Raw genomic sequence first — 23,472 nt, 5'->3', positions numbered from 1 at the left:
GAATATTTATAGGATGAGTTAAAACGTAGAATTATAACTGGACTTCTCACCCCTAACTTGATCCCAAAGCTTATTGTTGAAGTAGAAGAAGAGAGAGCTCAACATCTCACAAGAAATAGCTTAGATCTTCGCGTAATCGTATGAGAGATGTTATTAGGGCAAGAAGGGGTTATACACACTATTAAGAAATTAAATTTTAAATGAACTGAACTTATCTATCTCCGTAACAATCTATTGTACCCTTATTGAATCGTATCTCCGATAAGCCCTTCCCTTTTGGGGTAAGTGTGGTGCGACTCAATTTGAGCGAATCTGCAAACTACAAAAGAGAGATATTTTCTCGAACTAAACAGCAAGACGCACTGCAGGGACTTTAAAAGATTGAAAATTCCCACTCATCATTCCTGATTCATCTTTGAATCCGTTTGTAATTCATAAGCACGCTCCTCCACGGCTATCCACTTAGAAACGCGGATCACGACCTTTACCTACCTACTCCACGTTCAGAATTAGTTAAGGGCTCAATATTTTGCTATGCAAAAAAAATGCACAATCACTTGCCGATTGAAATCAAATCGATATCATTTTTTCCCGCATTCCGCAATAATTTGAGGGCATAGAAGACTTATATACTAATTATTACCTATAATTTTGTTACTCATTGTGTTTTTCTTCTGTATATTGAAATTGTATTTGTATTTTTTTTAGTTTTTACAAGCATATTAAATTGTCTTTCAAACGGCATATTTCTTATTATTATATATATAAAATAAAGTTAAATTCAAGAGCTTACAGTGGGCAGATTTCTGTTCACGCATATGTATATTCGCATTTCAAGTTATTTATTTGAAAGACGTGTTCAAAGTTTAATTTAATTTCTTTCTAAAATCAAGTTCACGTTAGTTTGTATCCGAGGCGTTAAAGGAAATTTGATTATTCCTGTGGTGAGTGTCAAATACTATAACATGGAAATTACAGTTTAATCGAATTTGAATTATATATTTCCATGATACGCGAGTTCGGAAAATATGGTAGTGAAATTTTCCAAATGCATATTTATGAGATATTCTTTGGGCCCAAATTGATTCGACCTTTCCAAGGATATCTTCATGCGACTACGAAATATCGTATTCCGAGGATTTAGTGAAGCACCTTTCCATAATTCGAATTATTAATCCATTTTAATGAATATTGGAATATTTTATAAGTATTCATGTTATAAGTGATCAATAAAATTCATTATTTTCATCAAAAATTTCGTAATTATTTCATTCGAGGTGATGTTTGGGATTGTTGCTATTGAGCCATAGTGGAAGTTAAAAAAAATCGATTTGTTTGCATAAAATGTTAGTTTGAAGTTTTAAAAATTAGTGATTTTTTGAGAATAAATTCAGAATAATTTCCGAGTTATAGCCTTTGAACGTGAGGCATCTACTTAGCGTGGGCATGCCGTCTATCTTCTCTTTGCCTTTCAACCTTTCCGATGAGCAAATGTTTCATTTCTTTAGAGAGAAGGGCATTTGTTTAGATATTCCGAAGTACGTTAATGCAAATGAGAATTTCAACGCAACCGAATGAAATTTGGCGCCGAAGCGTCTTCATAAAATTATAGAATTACGGTCTATATAGCAACGGGCTTATTTAATAAAGAATACGCATTAACTTTGGCAGAATTTTAGAATAATTATTGATCGACAATGTAGGATTTACACCCACAAGTACGATGACAATCGCGGCAGAATCGGCGAAGCTTATCGTCTTCAAAAAAGCCAGCAAAGCTCGAATCAAACATGACGCTGAAATTGCGAAGTAAGCAGTAAGGTTTTGAAACATTTTTGAAATCAGCGAGCACCATAACTCAAAGAAAATTTTGTATTTTTTCTTATTTTTCATCTTTAAAAGGGTTTATATAGAAATTATAGCATTACTCATTATAAAAATTTCATATTTTTCAGTTTCAGATAAAAAATACGGAATCCAGACTGCCTGTCGATCGAGGAATCTCGCTGCGCAACATTTTTAACAATTTATTAACATAAATGCTTCATGTTAGAACTGAAGTTGTAAATAAATCATTTATTGAATTACAAAAAAATTGGTTGCTCCAATTTGTATCTCCCCTCTCAATCTACGATTTATCGAGCATTTTTTTTAGATACTATCTACTTTTATTAATTCGATTTAAGTAATGATATAATGGCCGTAACGAGAATAACTGACCGAACTAAACATTGAAATTGACGTGAGCTTTGTTTACTGTGTTGTTGAAATCAGTTCTATAAGAACCAATTTTACATGGGTAAGTACATTATCAACTTCTAACGTTTCATAATACCTAAAATGCAGTAAGACCCTGTATTTATTAGTGGTAAGTAGTGTTTATAATTCTGTAAAATTTGTAAATTTCTATAGAAATCACAAAATTGCATGAATGAAGTGCCTGATTATTCTCATAACAGAATATTTACTAACAGGAGTTATGAATTTGATTGAACATTTTGATGATGGAAAAAGACACTTGTTGGGAAGTTCAAACAATCGGCTAAAGCGAGGTAAACTGCTTTCGAAAAATACGAACGTCAGTATTAGCGATCTGTCTAACCTAATTATCAATATCAATATCTGGAAACAGAAAAAATAAAAAGACGACTCGATCTCCCCAATCCTGTTTAACATTATTCTAGAGAACGTAATGAGTAAATTGGAATTAAATAATAAAAATATCATCACAGAAGTAAGAAAAGTCGGTCTAGTAATAAACTAAGAAAAAAACAAATACTTGAAGATACCAAGATAAGAGGAAAGAGGAATGGACCATCTAAGGACACAGAAATACGTGTTTGAAACAGTATTTTTGTTCAAATATTTATGATTAATAGGACACGCGTATAAAGAAAGAAAAAGGGAGATAATACAAAAAGATATTGAATATTTGGAAGAAAAAGATAAAAATATATAAAATGCTAAGAGCTATGGAAACAACAGTCATAAATATTGCAGGAGATAGAGACAGAAGATTGAAGAAAAGTGAAGAAATAGAAGAAGAACAGTGATAAGAAAATACAATAAGGTCTATGGAAGCACAAAAACTAAATTGGGAAGGTCACATCATGAGAAGGAAACCTACAGAAATGATGAGGTGTATAAAACAATGGATACCTCTATGGCTAAGAGGCATACCAAGAAATACCTGAAGAAACGAAATTGAAGACTAAATTGGGCAGAATACATCATGAGAAGGAAACCTACAGAAATAGTGAGATTTATAAAACAATGGATACCTCTATGGCCAAGAGGCATACCAAGAAATACCTGAAGAAACCAAATTGAAGTCTAAATTGCGCAGGATATTTCATGAGAAGGAAACCTACAGAAATAGTGAGGTTTATAAAACAATGGATACCTCTATGGCCAAGAGGCATACCAAGAAATACCTGAAGAAACCAAATTGAAGTCTAAATTGGGCAGGATATTTCATGAGAAGGAAACCTACAGAAATAGTGAGGTTTATAAAACAATAGACACCTCTATGGCCAAGGGGCAAACCAAGAAATAACTGAAGAAACCAAATTGAAGTCTAAATTGGGCAGGATATTTCATGAGAAGGAAACCTACAGAAATAGTGAGGTTTATAAAACAATGGATACCTCTATGGCCAAGAGGCATACCAAGAAATACCTGAAGAAACCAAATTGAAGACTAAATTGGGCAGGACACATAATGAGAAGGAAACCTACAGATATGGTGAGGTGTATAAAACAATAGACACCTCTATGGCCAAGGGGCAAACCAAGAAATAACTGAAGAAACCAAATTGAAGTCTAAATTGGGCAGGATATTTCATGAGAAGGAAACCTACAGAAATAGTGAGGTTTATAAAACAATGGATACCTCTATGGCCAAGAGGCATACCAAGAAATACCTGAAGAAACCAAATTGAAGTCTAAATTGGGCAGGATATTTCATGAGAAGGAAACCTACAGAAATAGTGAGGTTTATAAAACAATAGACACCTCTATGGCCAAGGGGCAAACCAAGAAATAACTGAAGAAACCAAATTGAAGTCTAAATTGGGCAGGATATCTCATGAGAAGGAAACCTACAGAAATAGTGAGGTTTATAAAACAATGGATACCTCTATGGCCAAGAGGCATACCAAGAAATACCTGAAGAAACCAAATTGAAGACTAAATTGGGCAGGACACATAATGAGAAGGAAACCTACAGATATGGTGAGGTGTATAAAACAATAGACACCTCTATGGCCAAGAGGCAAACCAAGAAATACCTGAAGAAACCAAATTGAAGTCTAAATTGCGCAGGATATTTCATGAGAAGGAAACCTACAGAAATAGTGAGGTTTATAAAACAATGGATACCTCTATGGCCAAGAGGCAAACCAAGAAATACCTGAAGAAACCAAATTGAAGACTAAATTGGGCAGGACACATAATGAGAAGGAAACCTACAGATATGGTGAGGTGTATAAAACAATAGACACCTCTATGGCCAAGAGGCAAACCAAGAAATACCTGAAGAAACCAAATTGAAGAAAATACCATAATTCTAGAAATAATAGACAAGAAAGCAAAATGCAGAAACAGAAAAGAATTGAGAAAACTGACAAAAGAAGCCAGAACCAACAAAAAATTGTAACAAAACGAACAAGAGAAGTAATCCATCCCAATAAAAAGATTTTTAAACGCACGATAGTCGATACGATAGTCTATAGTCAAGAAGATTGAACTGCATAATAAATGAATGATGATATAAAAAACAACCTGTCTAACTAATGTGAAGAAACTGTTTACAAATCATTACAACCCCTTTTTTAAACTTCTAAATTTTGTGCAAAAACTATCACGTCATACTTTATTTGCGTCTATCACGAAGACGGGAAACCATATCGCTAAGAAACTATGGTTGGAGCCCGTCTTGTATTGAAACGAGTTCAGTCGAAAATAATAATGACAAAGATGACATATACCAAGAAAAGTCGGCTAAATAATATCATTGAAACACTTTGAATCCCTAGAAAAACAACAGAAGAATACTTCAAATCATTATTATATTAGAATATTATAAATAATTTAGAACCCATCGCCACCAGCATTAGGTTACGAAAGTTTTTTATTGTATTGATGGTAACTTACTAATTTTATTTCAGCTTATTAGAATACAGCATTCAGTAATCCATTTCCGTTTATTCTAATCGACTCTTTCATTCCATCAATAATAATTTCTAATGAAAAGATCATAAATAAATTTTAAACATATCTGAAGTATTTAAGTTCTTTTTTCTCCTATTCCTACTTCTCGTATTTGTCTCGGCCAATTGCACTGGAACCGAGCGAATTGCAGCCAATTTCCCATCAACGATTTATTTCAGGAAATACGTGAAATAAATTTCCATTTTAAAATTAAATAAATCTTCTTTTTACGAGGCACATCTCGGAATCAGATGAAATTCACAATTATAAATCTTAACGAACCCAAAGTTACAACAGAAATATGAACTGCGCCAACCGCAGTTACAACACTTTTGTCGTATTCAGGAATTGGTGTCAATCAATAGAATGAAAACAAAGTATTGTGAGTATTTAAAAACGTTACGTTCAATTCGAATTTTAATACTAACAAAGTTTTTTTATTTCTACTAGTATACTTAATTGAACTTTCCTAAATTGTTTCAATTTTTTTCACTAAATCCTTCATCCACTTCACTCCAATACCACTCAGGCCAATAAAAATATTTCCTCTAAAGCCCCTCGAGAACCCGTTTTTCACACATTTATCACCCCTCCCGCCATTAATATACTTCCCATGCACGCCAAAAACCCAAAACCCGCCATTAGGTTTTGGCGACTAACCCACCAGTTAACTCAAGACCAGCAATCATTGTGTTTGTATCTATTTTGATAATTTTATATATTTTTTGGTTCAGTTTTTCATTTCCTCGGTGAAATTCCAAGGAATAGGCAGACTGAGGCCTTGGAATCAACTAAGAAAAGGGATGATTCGTTGTTCTTACCAATGAACGAATAACCTTCTATCCCCACCCTTCTCTTGATAAGGTAGCGATTTACAAAGGAGTGGATGGGAACAGTAACTACTTAACATACTTGTTCGCAAGAACGTTGGAAATCTGGGCACGGCTGCTTCCAGTCATTTCTCCACAAAACAAAGAAACCGATCGTTGCTGGTATTTTTATTATCATTTTCCAAGTTGTTCATACTGTCATTTACCCATTTTATTCTCTTTGTTTTTATTGCTCATCAATAGTATTTTCTTTTTACTCTTTTAAAGTTGCTTCTCTCGTTCTTTTCTGTATTCGTCCTCAGTCGTTTTCATGTCCTGCACATTCCATTTTCGGCTCTTCATCGTCTTGTGCACTATATTCACTATTCTCAATTTCATTTTGATTGTTACTAAATATCATATATTATTATTAATATCATATTAATAATGATTTTTCTATATATACTGTGTCTTTGTTACCGAGCTTCGTTTATTATTTCATACCTTCAATGCCTCTTACGTAATCATTCTAAAACGGTCAACCTTTCGAAAGTTTTATCTCATTCTTTATAGGATCTAACATACTTATCACCGCACAATCCGGCAAAACTTTATCAAAGAATCACCTTTTTCAAATAAAAACAGATAGGTTCTTATTGTTATTTCTATCGCTTTCCATTTGAATGATCTTTAACCTCGAACAGACATTAAATTCCCGCTTTTTACCTGTTCTTTTGCACGGTTTTTCTACCCAGCTTCAATTTTACTGTTTGCACATTTCTATCAAACACTTACCTTTATTTGTTTTCCTAAAGAGTTCGAAAATTGGAATGTTTATGTAATTTAGAGTTAAAACTTCCAAAAGCCGAGTTATAAAAATAAACCGTAAGCTATTATTTACTTCATCTTTGTTAGACATAAAATTTTCTCAAGAAGTATCAAGCATTGTATATTAAAATGAATTACTGGAGCATCCAGAGTTATGATCAAAAAATAATTAGTAAGTCGTTTATTTAACTTCAAGTAAACCTAGAGTGGATTTATTTTCTTTAAAGCTAACGTTTTCTTTTAGCTCTTCAACATCTTGTGTTTGTAGAACGTTATGAATATACAAAAACATCAAAAACTTAAAGTTGATAGATAACTTTCAGAAATAATTTAAATTTTAATAATACAATTAACAAAATACATTTATAGTTAAATTACTCCTGAATCATGGATCATACAGAAGCTGGAAAAATTTCTAATTTTCTCAATCTATATTAAATACAATGGAAACAAGAAAGTTGTAAAGCGAAAATATATAGCTTCAAGTAAAAATATATTTTCTAGGAGAAGAAATGGGAATCAACAATTTTCAAATGTTACAAACCCAAACTATTTACTACCAAGCACCTGCAGATTAGAAATTGATGTCCAGCCCATATTAAAAATAAAACAGTCGGTTCCCAACAGCTACTGTCCGATTACCTTAGTCCCAATCATTGGCAAGGTCACTCAATGAATAAAATATTGAGATATCTCGAGTCCTCTAACATAATCAGCGACCATCCATACTGCTTTCGTAGACATAGATCAACCAGGGATCTCCTGGTCTGACACCAACGTATCCAGAGCAATTGCATTGGACATATCGAAGGCTTGTGACTGAATTTGCCATACCAACCTTTTAAATAAATTAAGATCGTACGGTTTGTCGTCCTTAATCATAGACTGACTCAGAAGCTATCTCAAAGACCGATTTATCCAAGTCGCTATCGATAGACTAACCTCAGAAAGGTTTGACGTATTCTCCATGGATGCATCTTGCCTGATTTATCCATCTTTGGAGTATTGCTTGCACATTTGGATCTTGGCTCCCGAGGATGCCCTTAGGATGCTATACTTAATGCAGAAGAAAGCAATTCGACTTATAGACAACCCACAGTTGACCAGAAACATGACTCTATTTTACCGATACTATTAAGGCAGATGTTATTCCAAGCTATCCAGCATAATCCTACCTAGAGCAGTATTTTCAAGACCTTCCCTACAGGAAAACGTGGCTCAAGAGCACCAAGTTCGCCTGCAGATGCCCAAATCATGAATTTATCGAGTCTAATTTTTATAGAGAAGTTTTTTCCCGAGCACTACAGCTTACAGAAGTTGAAGATCAATATCCACAGGCATCTTCACACGGCAGGCACCACTCGAACCAACAAACGTTCCATTGTAGAAGATGAACAGTAAAAATTCTGAGAATTCTTTTAACATATGCCGCAGAAGCTAGGGAGAGATCCTACTTAGTTCAATTGCTGAATACGGATAGAAAAAAATATTTCCATGCTATAAATAACAATACAACTTTCACGACGTGGATTGTATTTTTAGAGTGTAAGATCTATATGAAAAGTGATTGCTGATATAGGAGTTGACTGACGTATCTCAATTACCATAAACCTCCTCAAGGAATGGAAGGGAGTGGATAGGAAATAGTGTAATACCGTTATTCAATTATCAGCCTGTTGAAATGTTAACTAGAAGTAGAAGCCGTCCCATGAGACCGCCAACAATGACATTCAAGGTGGATTCCCTATATTGTGTCGATGAATGAAACAACAATTTCACCCAGATGGTCTCGCAACTTTAGTTATCATTGGAGACAAGCAAATTATAGATTGGAGAGTTTTGGAGACCTTAACGGACGCTTTGGAAGTTTCCTCGGATATCAAGACTGTATTATAGATACCTTAACTGCTAAATGCAAATTAGGAAATTAGTGTATGGAAAGGAGGAGTGAGTATTGGAAGATCATTTGCAAAAGAATGTTTTATAGGTTAGAATTAAATTTCATTTTACAAAAAATCATGTACAGAAAAGTTTAACACGTAATTTGGCTTATTTATTAATAGGTTTCACGGATCGTTTTCCCCAATTACTATAGAGGCAATCTTATGAGATTTATTAACAAATCTTTTATTAACCATATGTACCGAACGTCACTATATCTCTTCATTTATCTTTGCTCCCATCTTTTTTTTTCTAATTCTGATTCTGTCTTATTCAAAAATAAACTGTCATTTTGATTCACAAATTTTTTCAAAAATAAATCGTCATTGTTCTTGAGAAACTGCCTTTTTTAGTAAGAAACCTTCATAAACAACTGCCTTTTTTAACAACGAATCTCTGATTCTTCAAAAAATAAACCGTCATATTTCTCTAGAGCATGTCCTTTTGAAAATAAAGCAAATATTTGTCTGTGCAGAATGTAGTTCTCAAAAATGAACCCTCATTTGTCTCAAGAGACTGTCTTTTCCAAAAAAAAAACTGTCATTTTTGTATACAAACTTTTTTCAAAAGTGAATCATCATTGTTCTTGAAAAACTGCCTTTTTTAGAAACAAAACAACATTTATCTTCATAAATAACTACCTCTTATCAACAACGAACGACTGCTTAACTGTGAATTGTCTTCAGAGGCTGTCTTATCCAAAAATAAACTGTCATTTTGGTTCAGAAATTTTTTTCAAAAGTAAATCGTCATTTTTCTTCGCAATCTGCCTTTTTAAGAAATAAACCGGCGTTCATCTTCATCAACGACTGTCTTTTAAACAACTAAGCACTAAAAACAAAAGTCCTTTTTCCCTATAACCTGTCTATTTCGAAAAAAAAACGATATTTGTTATCACAGACTGTAGTTCTCAAAATGAAACCGTCTTGTTTTCAGTTTCTCCCTTTTCCAAAAGCAAACTGTCATTTGGCTATTAGTTACAATATTAACGAAACGGGATCAAATTTTAGTGAAAAACTAAAAGTTGGCTAGTATGTTAAGCGTTTAGTTTTAGTGATAACATCTTCATTAGCGCAGAATTTCTATCTAGTAAACATCCTTTTGTTTAGGTTAGGCTTTTGAGATCCAAGAAGAGTAGAAAATTGCTGGTGGCCAGATTTGTAGTATACGATAGATGTGGAAGCCCATTTCATGCAATTTTGTCATCGTTCTCATTTTGTCTTCTTCAATACTCTCTGGGGCAAAATCCAAATAATGTTTACCAAGCTAAAACTTGGCTCCAATATTATTATTTCTGTCACAATGGCATGCTTTATTAACAAACAAAATTGTTTTTCATTTATCTTTTAAGTAGCAACAGTTGTTTCACTCAAAATTCTATAACTCACAAACTAGTAGTCAGACAGCTGTTGAATTGATAAACGTGTTTTTTAAAGGTTAGAGATAACTGAAAATCGTATGAATTCAATATTTGTAACAGCCAATCGACTATATTTATATTTGTCTACATAGGGCAGACCTCTCAATATTTAGAAAATAGACTAAAAGTTCATCAATAAAGACTTAAAGAAAAGTCGAAATTCTTTTTTATTGTTAATCGTTTTCTGTATATCTTCATTCCAACATTTTCTGATAGTATAAATTCTTTTCTCTATTTTCCCCAAATAGTTTTCTTTTACAAAAATTGTCACCTGCGGCTCTACTGCACACTTAATCTACGTGGATTATAACCTACTTTAAAGGTTGTGAAATAATAATTCTGATTTCTTCGTTAACAATTATGAGTTTTGAATAGTAAGTAAAATATAAGTCAAATGGAGCAAATCATATATTATTAGAAATAATATTTTGATAAAAAACGAAATTCGATTTATATTTTCAGAGATGTTTTGAAATGGAAAGTTCTCGTCTAAGAAAAGCGCGAACAACCAACTCCAGGAAAAATATAAAAGTACTTTTCGTTTTTAGTAGCTTACAATAAATCTCGTAACAGAATAAAATAAGTCGCTCCTCTGGTTTTATTCGCTCTGATTCTCACTAAGATAGAAAAACATAAAAGAAAAATTATGATGAGAAAACGAAAATTTATACACTTAGACAATGAAATGAAAAAAAGACGTTCGCGAAAATCCGACGCGTAGTCAAAAAAAACGTTATAAATTCCAAGTAGTATTTTTTTGTTTTCGTTGACGTGAAAAGATGAAAATCTGGAAAACAGTAACTGAAGTTAACGAAAGAAAATGTTATTATACTACCCACCACTTAGATTTTAAAAAAATACTGACAATTGAATCAAATCAATGAGATTAATTGAAAAATTGAGATACTTTGTTTATTTTTAATGTAGGTATATACCAAGACCACAATAGACGTCATTGAATTTGAAAAATTCTTATGGTTTGTTGTAGAAAATTCTTTCAAATGGGAACGAATCTACAAAAGAGAGCTTTTAGATATTTACTGAGTAGACTTTACAAGATTCAAAATATTGACTGCTTCTTTCTTAATCATATTTGAATTGGTTTGCCTAATCCGTTAGCACGCTTCTTTTTTAGAAAGATCACTGTACAGCTAACCGCTTAGAAACACTAAGTACGATCTTTATTTATCTACACCACGTTCAGAATTCGTTAAAAGCTCAATACTGTACAAGGCGATAAAATTCACAATCATTTGCCGATTAAAATCAAATATATAACGTCTTTTCCTGCATTTATTCAATTCTGAATATTCTACACACTAGTTTAATATTAATATTTATTTTCAATACAAAATTTTACATATTATGAATGAATTTTATATTTAACTCCATTCATAACAAATAAAAATCTGAATAGCAATCAGAATTAATAGTTCAATATTTATGTGACGAATCAATTATATTATTGATTTTTTAAACTTATAAATTCAACGATTTTTGTAAACGATAATAAAATTCAGCACGCTGCAATTCTAGACTAATTATGTGTGTATGTTATGTAAGTATATATGTACACCTTGAGGTTTCATATACACTGGAACCCAAAAGATCTATTGCGCCCCCCTTTCTTGAGCCGACACTGGGGAACCCAATATTCACAACTGATCTGGTAATTTGCACGCCGCATGTCTGTTTATTGAGGTAACATTACCACGGTAGGACTCCTGTTTGTATTCGTAGGTTGTTCTTACTAAGATTGATACATTCAGTAGATCTTCTCTGGTTATAGTTTCTCTGGAGAGTCTAATATTGTTATAATTTTATACTTATCTTTATTTTGTACTTGACCATAATTTTAATCCCCGGGAAGCTAGGGAATATATTAGAAATAGTACACTTGGTGTTTAATTTTGCCACACACCCACTAATGAACATACGTCCATTATGATCTTGGTCTTTCTTTCTTTCTGCTCTCCTAGGGATTCATTTTTTGGCAATCTTTCTTTCCTCGTCGTCCGCATGTGTCTGTACCAAATCAACTGCTTTTCCTAAATATGTTTTTTAATTGTTTCTTTCGGACTCATTTTAAATACTCAGTTTTCGTTATTTTCTGCGTTCATCTGCAGACCCTATTTTCCGTATGCTTCTCTAAGTTTGCGTGCTATTTATTCTAGGGTGTATAATCATGTGTGATCATTTGGATTTCATTCATTCCTCTGCATTTTCTTCTTCCAAGTTGTTGAAGCTTTTGAAACATGTTTTCAGAAGTGTTTGGGAGTTGCAGCGCCATTGTTGACTGTGAAGAATCCCGATTCTTCGTTTTTACTGCAGACTTCATATCCTCAAATCTGGATGGCCTTTGTGAAAATATGATTAAGTTAGTCTTTTCATGATCTTCCAATAATTTTGATATTGGTATGTTATGCATTTGATTTGTTTTTGAAACTCAGGATTCAATTATACGTACCGTTGAGATCCCTCCAGTACTTTATAAGAAAAAAACTAACGAAGTGGGCTTTTTAAACAATAACAATTTGCGTATACTACGTGATATGTGGCGCCATCTGTTTCCTATCAGGATTTTTTCAAAAATATTTACCTTTTGCTTGGCCTTTGAATTAAAACAGACTAAAGTATTTGAACTTTCTTCTCAAATTCTCAAAGGAAAATTGGAAAAAGGGGTACAATACAGTGGCCAACAAGATCCCTACATCTTGTATACTATAATAAATAGTGAAAAAATGCAGTTTTTATCTATTGTTTACTTCACCTTCTATTTTTTGTATGAAAATATACATTTACAAAACCATTTAACCTCAAAACATTTATATTGATTCTATTTGGAGACATTTAAACAAGCGTATTTTCAAAAATAATCCGATACATACAAGTTTTTCCATTTTACGAACGATGTAACAAGGGATACACTCGCCTCTAATATAAAACAAGTTTTTTTGATTTGAAATACGGACATTTGAAAATGGCGATGTGACATCACCACTAACGCCCGGAATATTTGTGTATGAATTTATGAGGATCATACAAAAATAACCTGGTTTCGAGATTCGAGAGAATTTCTATGCATGTAATTGATTAACAGAACCGCCGTCTCTTATCATTTCAACATTCTATTTTTATCCGTTATTTGGGAAACGTATTCTGAAAATAAAACAACAAAGGATCCGAAATTGAACTGTAGGTTAATTTTCTCGACTCAACTGAAGCACTCAATTTTATGGGTGTAGCAATCGGCTTCTATTTTTACTTCTTTAGTAAAAAACCCACCGGGCTACACATTTCCACAACGCAATTTCCATTTAATCAAAGTGTTATTGAATTTATCGGAGAAAGTGATAGAAAATTGTAGAAAACAAAGCAAATATGGTAATTTATCTCTACGTAGACATCATCTTGACCACAAGGAGTCGCTTAGTGTATTTATATTGTCATATTATTTTTTAAAATATTTTGATAGACGATTTGTCTTTGCCCTTAAAATAGGATTCAGTTTAAGCGATAACTTCTTCATTAGCGCAAAATCTTTATTCCTCAATCATCTTCTTGGGGTCTTAGAACAGGGAAAAGTCACTGGAAACCCGATTTGGAGAATACGATGAATAAGCAAGCAAGCGAATGGAATTCCATTCACTGCAATTTTGCTATCTTGGTGCATTGCGATTTCGTCCTTCAAAAACTCCAATAGCACTACGCATCAGTCCAGTATGAAATAATGGAGCCTTGTTTCATCTATTCTCAAATATAGACGCAATCATTTAGATTATTTATGATTGAGCAGCTCAAAACACTGGTCAGAATCATCGATTATTGTTATTAAGTGTAAGGTCGCGCGACACTTCTTCGAGCAAACTTTTCGCACACCCAAATATCCATTCACGATATGTCCAACACAATCAGTTGTTCTTGTTTATAACATAATGAAGCTATTGAATATGCTTCAAATTAACTATCTTCATTAAATTGAAACGATAGTTCGAGAAGACTGGTGTTCTGATTAAAACTTCACCTGATGATCGAGTCTATTAGGTAGGCCGCCACCCATACACTCATACCCGTATATTCCCATTAAAACTTTCCAGCAAACATTTCACCCGCGCATACTTAACACTCACCCACTACCCTTTTGGAACAAGAACTTCTTCTCAAAACAACGCCCAAGTATTTTTGACAAATTATTCAACTTACTGAGGTACTTCAAATTCGACTTCTCCTCCAAGTTCTCGATTTTATTGTGAAGAATTATTACTAAAAATTACGTGAGTGGAAATTAAGTTAAATTAACGACACCTCCACTATAAAACAACTTTAGGACGTTATAAAAACAAGACAAAAACTCTAATTATATCCTGATCCTTCAAATAAATAACGAAATGAGTAAATTGGAGAAGTGGGATCCAGTGTAGGAGTTTCTATTACTTGAAATTTTCATCAGTTTTTTTCTTTTATTTTGGGTGGTGAGAAATGACAGAAGGAGAAGAAAGAGAAAGAGAAAATTGGTTTATAGTAAAAAAATTGTTACAATTTGTAGACATAAGCTTATAAAAATTAAAAAATAACATAAAAATAAAAAAATAAAGATACAAATAAAATAAAATTTCAATATACAGAATAAAACCACAATAAATATCAAAATTATAGGAAGTAGTAATACGTAATAATTAGTATATAAGTCCATAGCAAAATTGAACCAGAATGCAGCATGCAATTCGTTTACAAAGTAGAAGCCACTTTCCAGTAAATATAACCTCAAATTATTGCGGAAAAGATGATATCGATTGTATTTCAATTGGCAAGTGATTGTGCATTTTTTTGCATTGTAAAATATTGAGCCCTTGACTAATTTTGAACGTGGAGTAGGTAGGTAAAGGTCGTGCTCCACGTTTTAAAGTGGATAGCCGTGTGACGATCTTTCTGAAAGAAATATAATGAGATTCAGTTACGTGAAAACCAAACAACTAATCTAGTTTGATCACGTACAACGAATGCCAGACAACAGAATACCTGAAGAGATCCTGTAATGGACACCATAAGGGAACAGGAGAAGGGAAAAATTACGAACGAACTGATGAAGGGGAGCAGCAGGGAGATAGCTGTTGGAAATTGGAAAAACAACTAAACCTTATAAAGAGAATATAGTGAAATTTTTCAAATTTTTAAAACAAATTTTGTTCGGCTGTGTTATTATTTTCCTATTTTTATATTCTCATTATGAGAATTGGGCTTAATTAAGTGAGAATAAAACAAAAAATCTGAGCCTAACAATAAACGTTTAATTATCCAATACTATATGAAAAGTGTTTAGAAGGAACAATTACTTTTTATTCAACTTTTATTTAATACGTAAATACATTTGTGACACAATTTATATTTCAAATTGATCAATGTTAAAACCAGATACAAAGTTAAAACATTAAAATCTTGTTAACATAATTGTATCAAGTGGATTTAACCAGGTATGTATAAAAGCTTTAATTAACATACTTCAAATTGAAAAACAAATACTCAATCGTCAGTTTTTTTACTGTTTATTCTATAATTTGCAATCAACTTCATAACTTAAGTCAACCATTGTTCAATCCAAGTAAATTACCGATGAACCGTCTGGTCTTTTAGTGCTTTAGGCTCGTACTTGAAATGAATATCAACGATGAAAATTTTCTCGTCTCGTTACTTCGATCTAATTTTTCCTATTCCACCTGTACACAGCTTGACTTGACTACCATCGATCGATAGCTTGAAGTATATCCTCTTTGATCGTCGGCTTTCTTGCAATTCCACCTCAGATCATGAAGCTCAATTCACTTTTCGTGTCGACTTTTTTATAGGATGCATTTAAAACCATAAATCTTCGTATAGAACTGAAAACTACTGGAAATAATCTTAAAACATTCAAAGAAATGTAAATATAAACGAAAAGTATTTGAAAAATCGTTTTCTAATTACCAGAAATATCATTATGTACATGACTACAGCTTTCTGAACATATAATCAGAAAAAGACTTGGAAAAAGCTTTTAATAAGCCCCTCGATCGAAGATATAGAAGAATCTTCAAAAAATAAGCAGCAAATTAACTATATGCATGTATATAGAAACGAGAAATTAGGTAATAAGCAAAAACATGGAATTAGAGACGTTAACAACACAACAAGAAGTGCGACAGGAAGGCAGTCTCCTTCCATGCTTAAGCTATCATTTTCCTGGTGAAAATCCAAGGGATAGGCAGATTGAGGCTTTGGAATGAGCCACAAAGGGATGATTTGTTGCCTGAGGTAGGCAGATTACGACCACGGAATCGGATCACTTCTTATCGATGAAGAAATAACCTCACTCTTGAAAATAGCTTTATAGTGGAACCGATACGTCGAAATTTATTAAAATTCAAATGCGGTTTCAAGCTTATTCTAAAGATAATGAAACAAGTGAAGTCAGTTTTGGCCACAGGTTTAAAAGGCAGATTAAATCAATTAATTCCAAAAATTTAAGCTTCGTTTCTGGATAACTCTCATCTTAAAACGAATCTTGAATAATGCGTGATCATAATAAATTTATTCTGACTATTTGTTGAACTAATCCATTTCTATCTCTAACTGGTCCTGCTTGAAGCTTGACTTTGTTGATATTCTTTTTAACCACTGATCTAGTCCAGCAGTTTCTTCACTCAACTTGCTTACCTGTCTGTTCTAATTACTGAACGAGTTTTCAACTATTTTCACGTATTTTCACAGAGATTGCTTGCCAGAAGTCTCCGATTGCTTAATTTAGATACAGAATATATCCTTCGCAAATGACTTGAAGACCTTACTCATATCAGAATCTATACTCATTTTAATGCTCACACCCAGTGCTCCCACAACTTCCTGACTGTCTCTGGAAGGATCGTATCCATTATCACATCATCTAAAAGATTTTTTATCTACAAAAAGCTTTTATAATTGATTTCTCTATTTGTTTCCATCGATTTTCTTTTCCACTGGATTGACATTACGTAACTATGAGTCGCCAAATTAAATAAAAACAACAATTTTAATGATTTTACTGGAAATGTTTATTCTATATTGATAAACAATTTATTTTCGAACGATTGATTTTCGTTCTATAGTAACAGTATCCCTTTAAATGCTCCAACAGTAATTTTCAAGCATTGCTTGCTCTCATCTGCCCTTATAACCCTTCTCATAATCTGAAGTTTCTTGATAAAATATTTTACCGAGTTCATCACTTACGTAACCCATGTTATCCAAAAGGCAACGTGATTTAGAGTGTAAGGAATGAATTTTCAACAACATGTTGCATCTTAGTTTACAACCCTTAAAATTAAAGTAACTATATTTAAATATGAGCGTCAGTTTTTACTACTTTTATCCAGTTTATCACAGTAGAGATCGAAGGACCACTCAGTTGATTTAGAAATGACTCAAATTGAGTTTCGCGCTGGTACAAAATTTTTAATCGAAGCAGGATCAAAACCAGTACAAATAAAAAACAGAATGGGTGACGAGTGTCCATCATTTTCAATAATTAAAAATTGATTGCGCTGGGGACGAAAATCACGAGAAAATACTCTAGAAAACATTAAATTAGTGAAAAAAATTATTCTAAGTGTCCCGCGGAACAAAAAAAAAGCAACACAGACAGTCATTTCTAAAACAAGAACTCTAAACTCCGTTGGAAAGCTCATGGCATCAGTATTTTGAGATGCGCATGGTATAATCTTGAAAAGGAAAAACCATGAACATGGTCTCTATCACCTAGAGCGTTTGAAGAACGAAACCGCGAGAAACAGTCCCATTTGAGAAAGAAGTAAATGCTGTTTCATCAAGACAATGCACCGCGCCACAAATCAGTAAAAACGATGTCGAAGCAACATTAATTGGGCGTCCAATAACTTCCGCATCTGCAGTATTCTGCAGATCGAGCCCCTAGTGATTTTTATTTGTTTTCAGATTGAGATTATCGCCACAAATAAATCCTATTTTGAAGTTAAAAACAAATATTGATATGAAAATTGTATTGAAAATTTTGTAAACGCTAGAATCAAAGGTAACGGCTCCCAAATCTTTATGTTTGGGTTTTCGGGTACCATCATTTTAACTAAAATATTTTCAAAGATGACCGACTTACAATGTACCAACTCGTGATTGTGGTTGTCATGAAGATTAGACGGGAAATTGTGCAGCTCAAGATTTTAATAATGAAATTTAAAACAGGAATAAAATTTATATTTACAGGGTATTTACATTCAAAAAATTTTTTACATTCTAAACAATTGATAAAATATCAAATTTCTCTTTCAAAAATTAATATTCTGTTATTTTATTTTCATTTAATATAATAATTTGTTTTCTAAAAATTTCTCTTTTACTTTCATTCTTACTGGAAAATTAATGATTTCTATATATACTTATATATACAGGGTGTCCCAAGACGAGTTAAAACTATGTGTATAGCAAAATACTCATAGTAGAATCGTGAAAATTTCTACATTTGGGTTTTTGGATACGTTCTTTTTAACTAAAATATTTTCAAAAATAGTGATTGTATTTTTGTTATTTTAAACCTGTATAATAATACATTTTTGAAATCTACGTAAAATGTTAGTATACACTGGAAACTTTTTCCGAAAAATGCATATTTTTTGAGTTATTGATTTTTTTGAAATAAAATTTGACGGCTGTAGACCCTTATAAATTATTTTTTAACGAGGGTACCCTTGAAGATATAAAAATGGTTTCTATCCAGTTGCTTTTAGCAAGGTCAGACGTATTTGAATCTATGTTGAAAAATTTTCCATTTTATACAGGGTATGTATTAAAAGAGTTCAAAGTTGTAACTTATTAAATTTTTATTTTTTCAAATAGAACCACCCGTACCGTTATCCAGTGAATGTTTTTCTGTAAATTTTTAGAGATGTAGATGCAGGTCAATAAACGGTTTAATTCGATTAACTTTTGCTTCAAACGAACCGTATAGCTTCAAATTGTTGAGGATTCTTTCAACAGTATACGGATTTGGTCGTGGTCTATCTCGATATCTTGCAGCAAATAAAGTACTTGTTCTTGTAACAACTTTGTCACATTCACCATGTATTAAGAGCAAATTCACATAATCTTCGTTATTAAATTGAGAACGAGCCATTTTAACGATTTTTGAAAGTATCAACAATTGACGAATGCCAGTTAAATAAGTGTCATTTATTACAAAGCCTACTAAAAGTATACGTAAAAAATACAATAATAATTTAAAACCTCAAATATCTCGGAAACGACTAAAAGTTGGAATAGGATTAGTAAATACGCGTAAATAAGCTAAATCAGGATTGCCCAGAGAATGTTGTTGAGTTGGAAAGAAATTATTGCGCAAATTCGATGTACCAATGGTAACTAGTAATAATTCTTCAAAGTTTTTACACGCGACTATAGAAGCAATGCTTCGGTTTATATTACTGACTATCTCTTAAAAAAAGTATTTTGCAACACTCTTGTAGTACCTGTATAATATTCGATAATGAATATAAAAAGGGAAGCTTCTATTTTTTTAGAGCATAAAGCATATTCTTATTCTGAAAGGTCTGAATTTACGTCCAAGTAATATCGTATAATATATCAAACAATTAGAAATACTCTTTGTTGATAATTTTAATAAATTTGAAAGATCAGAATCGCTATGGTCGACCAAATGCGGAGACGACTCCAGAAATGTTGAAGAAAATCCACAAAACGGTACTGGATGATCGTCGACTGAAAGTACGAGAGCTAACAGACATAGTAGACATTTAAAAAAGTGCGGTATATCGCATATTAACTCAAAAATTCAGAAATGAGAAAGCTGTGCGCAGAATGGAATAAAAACAGCGTCTTGAAGATGTTTCTATCAAGTGTTTGACGATATTTCACAGGAATAAAGCCGAATATTTGCGCCGTTCCTCAACCATGAATTAAACGTGAGTCCATCACTTCATCCCCGAAAATAATGACAATCAACACAGTGAACTGAAAAGGGAGAAGCGACTCCGAAGAAGGCTAAGTCTGTTCCATCTGCAGGCAAGGTCATAGCGTTGGTTTTTTGGATTTCGCATGAGATAATTTCCTTTGACTATCTTAAAAAAGGAAAAACTATCAACGGCGATTACTATACGAACGTAATGGAACGTTTGACCGAAGAAATTAAGAGAAAACGGCCGCATTTGACTAAGAAGAGAGTGGAATTTTATTAAGACAATGCACGAGCTCGCACATCCGTTATTGCAATGGCCACACTTGGAAAAAATATCATCGATTTTCCATCAATCAAGAAGTGATGTCGGCAGTTAATGGTTATCTTGGGGAATTAGACGATTCTTATTTTAAAAAGTGTGTGGAGCTAAAAAGAGATTACGTCGAAGAATAAATACATTTTTCACTAAAATTTTTGTTTGTTTTTTTTATGGTCCCAATACTCCTGAAACTATCCTCGTATTATGATTGAATTATTAATTTTTAACTGAACTCGTAACACTGATTCTGTTGAGCGTTAATTAATAAAATTTCTAACGACGCACAAGAAGAGGTGATTAAATTTAGTAGAATTATTCTGTTTGTACTGTTGATTAACGAAGATTTAGCACCCTAACAAACATTAGAACGCATAGGGAAATTCTCGACAAAATCTAAATAGGTCATATTTTAGAGACAAACGTTATTAACAAGAGTACAGCTACAGCTAGGGAACGAAAATAAACACGAATTTCAACTTAATAGTAGAAAAATAACAAACAAACACAAAAAGAAGCTAAAAAGCTAGACATTTCTAGCATGGTAGAATTGAAGTGGGAAATTCAATTAATAAACTGAATTTATTGATTACTATGAAAAAAAAATGCTGCACTGAAGATGTTTTGTTATTTCTACCTAATGAAAATTTACTTACCTGGTACCAATCTCGGGCCGTTGATAGTCGACAACGTCGTACCGCTGCCATACTTAATGTGCCCTTGTTCAGCATTAGACACCACAGCAATCTCATCCAATTCGTGGGAGTCGTGAATAGGTCCGACGCGATGACCCACCAAACGTCCTGATGAACTATCGTGAGATTGTTTTCTACCTGGAAGCATCGAAAACCAATTATTGCTGTGCGAACGGAATACGCAGAAATTACCAGACTATTGCACTTAGTAAGATACGCAAATAGGCAAAAGTATGGTGATATTCATATGAATAGGTACTTTGTAAATAGTAGAAACAGCCGGCAACGAGTCAGCGACCAACGGAAGTCGCGAGCTTTAAACATAACCTCAAAATTGCAGGTGTGATCATCAACCTATTAAAGGTTGTGGACCCGCATTACCTAACTTTTCACAAGTAGTCCCGAGCCCATATTAGGAAAATAGGCTCAAGATAGAGCTGAAGAGGGCAAAAAGTCATTCTATTATCTATATATATTTAAAAATTAATTGCTATTCGTTAGTCTTGCTAAAGCTCGAGAACTGCTGGACCGATTTGACTAATTTTGGTCTTGAATTATTTATGGAAGTCCATAGAAAGTTTATAAACTGAATAAATATGAGAATTCTCGAAAATGAATAAAAACAACAATTATGTGTTTCCTTGATGTTTTGTCACAAATTAAATTTCTAAACGCAACCATAATATTAGACATTTGACAACAACCTATATGTAGATTGATAAATATTAAGTTTCATCATTAATCAATATTCCAAAATACGATAAATGGCACGTGATATGACACCAACGAACAAAGGGCAGTTAAAGATCCTTTAGGATGAAGTATCATAATGAACCATAAGCAACAGAAATAAACTCCAGATATAAATTCCTTCCTCTTTAGCTCCACCTTTCTTATGTTGTCTTTCTAACACTGCGTTGGCATTGATTTAAAATCGTTTCGGCTGGTCCATAACCTTTAATAAGTCGATAGATGTGATTGTATAGTTTTTAAACGAAAGAAACATTTGCTGTGTCTTCTACATTCACAGTTATATTCGGTTGATTTCCAGTTTACACGAAGTTTTGTCCAACGTTTTGGTCACCACTAGTTTCACTTCTGTAAGATAATAATTTGTGTAAATGTAAACATGAAGGAAATGATGTTGATGGTGGATATATCTCTGAAGATAACTTTTGAGCTACTTCAATTCTTTTCTTGATAGAATTGTCAGTGTAGACCTCCGCAATAAACGAAGATCTCCAATCTCCATGCCGTTTTTTTTTAACCAAGTTACCGTCTGTATTTGCCAAGCGGACCTCCTAAAACAGTGACGGGTATAAAGAGAATTTGACAATTTCGGATATTGGGGGGGAATCCGTATACAGAGTGAGTTTTATGTATAGATTTTCATAAATTTTTGTGTACAAGAGTCTTGTCATACAGCCGGTATTCTGGTGGTATTTATATTGTTGTCATAACTTTGTTATTTCAAATAGATCACCTTGTATTTTTTGTTTTTAGGAATCCTCGAGATATACTGATTATTTTTTATGTGATATTCTCTATACCAAAATGCTATAAGTCGACAAGAAATGTGTAATATCCTCAATAATTTATATCCTAACCGAAATTTCATAAGAACATCAACTGTCAATTAAAAAGTTTAACGGAATTGGTTCAGTAAAAGATTTATCCAAATCAGGACGCAAAAAAACTGCATCTAACTGAAAACAAATCTTTAGATGTTTGAGTCCTGTTAGAAGACTTGAGTACTAGACAAGGGAACTTGATATTTCGCAAATATCCTTAAAGAAATTTTTCGTGATAATAAATTACATCCATACCAAATTACGATGGTTAAAGCGTTGTCAGATGACGATTTTGATAGACCGTTGATAGGCAAGGATTTCTAAAAACACAAAATATATACTTGAAATAACAAAGTTCATTATTTTTCCGGAAAAAAGAGAGATCTGACAATAATGTCAATACCATCCGTATCACAAAATCCTTGCGCACAAAAATTTATAAAAATCGTATAAGCCGTTTCCGAGATAATTGAGGCGTTCCGTACATTAAACTTACTTTGTATAATTAAATAGCTACGTTCATTGCCAATTACACTTTATCATCAGCTTCAGCAATAAAACGATGGATGTCATCGGATTCCCAAAGTGGTGATATTTTAGGTTGATAACCTTGTGAAAATTTTTTCTGGTAAACGCAGACCTGCAACTTCGAATATGTGGAAGCTTACTTATTTATGGTCTCTTCTGCCAATTTACGTAATTCTGGAGGTGTGTAAGTAAATTCTTCACC

At 32.8% G+C, this 23,472-nt stretch overlaps 1 protein-coding gene across 1 annotated transcript in view; it reads right to left on the bottom strand.

The window, feature by feature from the left end:
- LOC130443996 (cyclic nucleotide-gated channel rod photoreceptor subunit alpha) overlaps positions 1-23,472 on the bottom strand; it is a 365,533-nt gene that overhangs the window by 271,659 nt on the left and 70,402 nt on the right. The window contains exon 3 of the mRNA XM_056778947.1: positions 21,133-21,309. Within this exon, the coding sequence (XP_056634925.1) occupies positions 21,133-21,309 (177 nt within the window). The remainder of the gene's footprint in view (positions 1-21,132; positions 21,310-23,472) is intronic.

This window comes from Diorhabda sublineata, chromosome 1, assembly GCF_026230105.1.
Source record: "Diorhabda sublineata isolate icDioSubl1.1 chromosome 1, icDioSubl1.1, whole genome shotgun sequence".
Taxonomy (NCBI): Eukaryota; Metazoa; Arthropoda; class Insecta; order Coleoptera; family Chrysomelidae; genus Diorhabda; species Diorhabda sublineata.
The sequence above is the reverse complement of the archived record's forward strand: the minus strand, read 5'-3'. Positions and strand labels throughout refer to the sequence as shown.